This window comes from Candoia aspera, chromosome 2, assembly GCF_035149785.1.
Source record: "Candoia aspera isolate rCanAsp1 chromosome 2, rCanAsp1.hap2, whole genome shotgun sequence".
NCBI lineage: Eukaryota > Metazoa > Chordata > Lepidosauria > Squamata > Boidae > Candoia > Candoia aspera.
Genome location: NC_086154.1, coordinates 110,041,663 through 110,048,277, shown reverse-complemented (window position 1 = coordinate 110,048,277; position 6,615 = coordinate 110,041,663). Strand labels below are relative to the sequence as shown.

At 42.1% G+C, this 6,615-nt stretch overlaps 1 protein-coding gene across 2 annotated transcripts in view; it reads right to left on the bottom strand.

The window, feature by feature from the left end:
• Positions 1–167: 167 nt before the first annotated feature.
• The window catches only part of GGA3 (golgi associated, gamma adaptin ear containing, ARF binding protein 3), a 36,439-nt gene continuing 29,991 nt past the window's right edge, over positions 168–6,615 (bottom strand). For both annotated transcript variants that reach the window (XM_063293169.1, XM_063293170.1), the window contains 4 exons: positions 5,613–5,839; positions 3,494–3,663; positions 2,952–3,062; positions 168–2,230 (listed from right to left, as the gene is read on the bottom strand). In XM_063293169.1, coding sequence (XP_063149239.1) covers positions 2,120–2,230; positions 2,952–3,062; positions 3,494–3,663; positions 5,613–5,839 — 619 coding nt within the window. In that variant the 3' untranslated portion in view covers positions 168–2,119. The remainder of the gene's footprint in view (positions 2,231–2,951; positions 3,063–3,493; positions 3,664–5,612; positions 5,840–6,615) is intronic.

Below are 6,615 nucleotides of genomic sequence, written 5' to 3'. Positions count from 1 at the left end.
TTTTGGTGCATATAATAGCTGACATAACAAAATACAGAGCATTTAGCCATAGAGCTTTCTGTTGATATCACAGCTACTCTAAAGAAAAATGTAGGACAAGTTGTTAGTTCCAATGATTCTCAGAGAAAAATACATTTCAGTGTGAAGTGGCTGCAAAGTAGCTAAAGCAGAGTAGAGAAAGTATTTTTATTGAACGTGCAGAATAACAAATGCTTCTGAGATATATTTACAGTCTTGAGTGTTTGATAGAAAGCTGCAACTTCAGCCTTTGAACAGGTAACATTCATAAATAATTTCTAAAGCTTGTAGTAGTACATTTCCACACAGTGAGACTATGAGATCTTTCTGCTGGATTATACAGTATGGACAGAGTGGCACTGCTGACCGTGAGAAAGCAATTTGGCAGAAAGCCCTTGTGCTTTTTTTGTGGTTTCCTCAGTCATTTGCAAACAAGCTCTGACAGTGAAATCTGCTCTGTACAAATAAGTATGGCACTGGGGCAGACTTAGTAGCTTAAGCAAAACCCTGATAATAGGGAGACTATAATACTAGAGAGGACGAGATCAAGAGCAAAAAATACTGCTGGATTCCCATCACCTATACATAATTAAAGCAGCCCTGATACCACTAGTTTTACTAATCAGGGTCATACTCTTCACAAACTTGAAAGTGGATCCCTTCAAAAGCTGTTGAGGTTCTTTCTATTGTGACAGTTGACCATATCTTGTCTATAGAAGCTTAACACAAAGAGGTCATATCCATTCTAACAGATGTCTGACCATCCCATGATACCAAAAAGCTGCAAAATTTTAAACTTCCGCAAAGAAAAAAAATAGATTGTCTTCAGTTACACAGTGTAGCTTGGAGTAAGAAAACTACACTTTTAGCCACAGTTAACTTGCTTTAGATTTTCAGAGCCTTCTGTTCACTAGAAAACAAAATGATTTGTTCCAGCCAAGAGTACTTAATATTTAAGCCAAAACTGTGTTACACAGGCAAAGTAATTACTTTACTCAAAGCAGTGATCCTCCCTCTATGGCTTTTGAACCGTATCACAACTACAACTAATGTTTAGAAAAGCCTGTCTCTCCTCCAGTAGACAATTGCACTTACCCACCTATTATCTGGAAAGAATAATGCCGAAGAATATCAACCCTGCACGTGCATGGCCATGGCTCCTCTTTTCCCTGGTCAGCAGATCTGGTACATTCCTATAGCTGTATATACATATTAGACTCTTAACTAATGATAGTGCCTTCAGAAGAAGTCTCAGGGCTGCCTTAGCTGCATCACACCCTCCTTTGAAGCCAATTAACAACTGCTCCTTCTCAATATTAATTTGTATTTCCATCTCTCCATGCTCTCCACAGTGTGCACAGTGTGTAAACCATATGTGGACCTTTATTGTAGCTAACTCACAAAAATGAAACACAATTGTGTATGCAGAGGAAATACCTACACGGAGCTGTGTACATACAAAACTCACAGCTACTGGGAAAGCACAATACAAGTCAGCTGGAAGTATAAAATTAAAAGGCAGCAACTTGAGAGCCATGTGTTGATGTTCTCAAGTGGCAAGTGTAAAATACCTGCATGGGCTATGCTGGCTCTTGGAACAGATGTTCTCTAAATGGAGTGCTTGATCATGGCAAAAACCTCCATTTTTTGAAGTGTATCTTATTGCTCAGCAAGCCTACAGGTTATCCTAGTTCTGACCCCAATGAGGTAAAAAGAATTGGGTTCAGGAACTTCATTAGGACTTTACCTCAAAAGAATTTACAAAGGCATCATAGCCCTTGGTAGACCTCTGCCAGTGTATTTAATTTCTGCTCATCAAACTCTCCAGAACTATTATATTTCAAGTTTTAATGAAGTGGAAGATAGAACCGGATTGGCCAAGGTAAAGACACCAGCCAGGTCTCTGTTCTGGCTGTTCACACAAGTTTACACTTGGCATTTATGCCCCAGACTACTTTGTCCCAGAGTGCAGGAAACATTCTGGACTACAGCTACAAGTGGAGTGGACGGGACATGTAAACAAAGCTAAATATCACTAACTGATACTGCAGGTGCCTTTGTCATGTCGCATTCATTCCAGTCCCTGTGAAATGGCGCTGGGTCATAGCTTTCCCCAATTATCAACTGGAGGAAACTGATCCACTTCCCCCACTTCAGTGCTGAGCTTGTCTCCCAATGTGAAAGTCAGTCGATACCTCAGCCTCACTTTCTCCTGCAAGGAAGAAGGAAAACCATATGCAGCAGCCAGCCACAGAATACAGAGTAAAGCAGCAAATGCACTTAAAGGAGGGTATGTGATGCACATTATATCAGCCTTTAAGCCAGGGGTAGGCAGGCCTTCGGTATCCTCCCAGTACCCTGAGACGACAACACTGAAATCTGACAAAAGGACTGATTTTTGGTGGGTACTTTCCCCACCTTTAGATCTGCCCCCCCAAATGGCCCATAATTGTGCTGCTGAAACTTCTCTCATTTGGGCAGCAAAAATCAGTAGCATGGTTTGGCCTCCTCCTCTGGAGGAAATGTAAAGGGCTGTTACCTTCCAGAGGCCTTCTGCTTGTATTCCCACCCCAAAAAAGTGAAAAAGCAAAAAAACTCAGCCTAACATAATTACTGTGACGTTACAGAAGACTGGGAGGATGACGTGTGGCCCCTAATCTCTCAAACATACCCAATGTTGTCTTAAGTGAAGCAAGTGGGGAAAGAATTGGGGAAAAAAAAAAGCCCTAGCAGAATTCAGCAATAATTCATGCCATATTTTTCATTCTCTTAACAATTTTTGTCCCAACCTTGAAAGGTATCAGAGGTCTGTTTTCTGCACATTTCATCTTAGCCCAAGGAAACAGTGATGAGACACGTAACAAATGAGAAGGAAAATGACTACTGTGTATCTTTAAGAAGAGAAGGAGGATCTGAAACCCAAGCCTTCTCACCTTTCTAGGATTTGCAAGCAACATGACCTGGGTAATAGCAGCTGGTGGCTGGATGGGATTGAATGGAGCTAGCTCTGTCCCTGAAGGTGGCTGCAACTTTACTTTCATGGACTGCAAGGGAAAAACCAAAAACAACATTTTAGACAACACATGCTTCTGTAGAAATAACAATAGACACCTAGCACATTTGAACGTAAGCATATTTAGAAAAATGGGAGTATTTTCTAAGATGAGGCCAACCTATTCCAATAGTTGCCTAGTGTAATTACCTCCATGAAATTAGTACCAAAATTCCAGTTGAGGAAATCCCCAGAGATTCAGTGGAATTCAACATTATCCAAAGGCAGTAATTAGGAACAAGAATCCTGCAAAACGGTAACACAAAGATCTCCTGCTTCTCCTTAGGAGTATCGTTCTTCAGTTCAGCCCTCTGACCCAGAGGGATTCCCTGATGGGGAGCCCTGGTTTCTGCCTGCAGCAATAGAAGAATTCTAGATACTCCCCCAAATAGTGCTTGGCCATTATTATCTTCTTTCCCCTACCTTTGGCACTGCAGCTTGTAGCACAATATTCTTGATAGGAAGAGGTGCTGTATTCAACATTGATACCACCACCACCAATACATCAGGCCGCCCAGGAGGGCACTCCTTTGCAAAGTGCAGCAGAATGCGCAAACCATTCTTGTCGTAAGCAGTCACAGGAAGAACGCTGCCTGCAAGGTGAAGGAAGTATTTACATGACAGAAGAACCACATGTTGTCAACTGAATGAACAGTATTAACTCTGACACGCTGCCTATGCCATAACAGAACCTATTTTTTTTTCAATCTTGCATTCTGTAGCTAGTTCTAATGAGATGGTCATTAAAAAAAATAAAGGTGGGGGCCTCTATTTGGATCTGATTCCCCCCTCCCCCCCACTAGGCTATCACTCATCCTCAACTGTATGGAACACCCATACTGTTGCATATCATTCCTGAAGAGGAGCTATGCTAATCACCGTATAATTCCTCCAAGTCTTCATCTCATAAGAATAGGATTACAGCAGCCCATACTCTCCTCTCATGCCTGTCAGACCTATGAGGTAGACTAGACTAAGAAACCAATGCCATGTAGGTCAGGACTATGTTTATTGTTACCAGTTATAATAACAGAATCTTGCAATCTCAATGTGCTTCCCCCTTTATTGTCATGTGAATTAGGGAGGGGCTAGTCTGAGAGATTTTCTCAAGTTACTTTCTTGGCCAAGGCTCAGGCCCTTTTGACTGTTGCCTTGGTAGCAGCTTGTGGTGGATTTCAGTAATACTGCTGGTTCTCAGGAAGGAGGGAGCACATTCCAAGGAGGAGAGCAAGATAAAACACAGTCCAGAAATGGAACGTGGGAAAGCCTGAACCTCTTAATTCAGAATAGCCCTGCCCTAGAGCCTTCCCAGGTTATTTCCCCTTAGGTTAGGTAGAGTAGCTTTCATCTGGCAAGATTCTGTCTATAAGGTGTGAGTAAATAAAGAACTGAAGTTTGGCTGGACTGATTCTCTGCCATTCTTGGGCTGGGCCTGACACAGTTCTTCCTCCTGTCCTCCAAAGCCATTCCCTCTGCCCTCTACAATACCATTCCCTCTCCTTGGCCAGACACCCCTCCCAAGACTGTTATGGCTTGGGGATCATTCTCTATTCCTAAGTAAGCAGAGATGAGACGTAATCAGCCCAGCTATTAATCAGCCCTGATATTAAACTCATATAGCCTTTATCTGAGATCCCAACATAGGGGAAGCCATCAGTCTGAATGCTAGGGGCCTAAACAAAGAATAAGCATCAACATGCCCAAAATATGACTCTGGAGGCACACAGTTCAGTGTCAGGGCAGCATGTCACATATCTGTATGTGATTTGAACCTGTGCCTCATGCCACTCTGCCTTTAAACCCTGAAAATATGGTCTACTCATAGGATGGGGAAAGTTGGAACAAGTGGTGGAGAGGCAGTATATTCTTCCTAACAGAAAGCAGTAAGCCTACTACATAAAGGCAAGAGATAATTCTTCAGTTAAGTATTAAGATTCAAGGACTCAGAATGTCATGCAAAAAAGTCCTTGGTGTCACTACAGGAGAAAAGAGACCAGAACAAACCAAACCTAGCAGCTAATCTATCGTTGGCTGGCCACTCTTCCCATGTCTGCACCCCACCATCCTCAATAAACAACAGCTGTCACTGATTACAAATGTAAGAATAGAAGTTGCAAAAAAGTTAGCCGGACACCACCTATTTTTCTAAATTTCTCTAAACATTTCTCTAAATGGATAGAACTACCGCAAAAATAGCACCATTTTACTACAAATTTCTTTTGCTTCCATTTGTTCCAGCAAAGTATTTTAAAAAAACTACAACAGAAACAGACATTTGGTGCCAAACAACAATCTAGAGCATGAGAGTACATACAGGTTTATTTCCAGAATTTGCTCCCATGATAAGAGGCTTATGTTTTTGGAAACTAAAGAGGTAAATAAGGTTAAAAAAAATAATCCACACATTCATTACATGGAACAAAGGACACCACAGTTATACAGCAGAAAGGGGCGTGAAGGCCTATGTTGTTTGTGCTGAAAATAAATGCTATGCATCCTTTGCTTCACCATTAAACAGATGCTGGTCAGCAATGACCCCTACTAGGTTTAATTGACTCCAGTGGAACATGGACATTGGCCAAGGAGATCTCAGGTCCTTTCAAGGGACTTCCTTGTTGCTGGAACAGGGCTGCTTGGAAGATGGGGCTTCCTGGATATGGAACAGCAGGGACACCTGGACCAGTGAGCTGCAATCCTGTGGCAGATGTCAGAGGTGCAGAAGTAGTGGCAGGGACTGTAGAGGCTGTTACAGCTGCTTGAGCTGAAGGCCTGAAACAGAGTGGAGAAGGAGTAAAGATAACCAAATTAACCCACAGACTAATAGGAACACTAATTTATTTAGTGAACAAGGCCACCAACCTGGAGACTCAAGGCAGCGTGAGTCCAAATTTAAAATATAGACAGAATCCCTATTGTCACTCTATACCTCTATTTTTTTTAATGTGAGACAAACCATTGGAACTGCTTATGATTACTATCAATTGTGAGAGCCAGGTTGGTGTAGTGGTGAAGGCATCAGGCTAGAAACTGGGAGACTGAGAGTTCTAGTCCCACCTTGGGCACAAAGCCAGCTGGGTGACCTTGGGCCAGTCTCTCTCTCTCAGCCCTAGGAAGAAATCAATGGCAAACCACTTCTGAAAAACCTTGCCAAGAAAACTGCAGGGACTTGTCCAGGCAGTCTCTGAGAATCAGACATCATTGAATGGATTAAAAAAAAACCCTACCAATTCCAGTAACAGAAAATGGCCCTTTGAAGATAAAATACTGCTCATGACTGCTGTGTTGCATGTCCATCAATGGTGCTCAGTGAAATATATCTTCAGCTGGTGGGGAAGGTGGATGGAGAATTGGTCTCCAGCTATCTTCCCAGCAGCACAGGTGCTAAACCACAGCAACAGGAAACTTAAAAAGTCACAGCACTAGAATAAAGGCAACTACATCATATGTGGGATCCCACTTACACAATCAAGTTTTTTTTGTTCTGAAATTTGGTGTAATGCTAATTTACCTGGGCTAGTGTGATATGCTGTTAAATAGTTATGGTT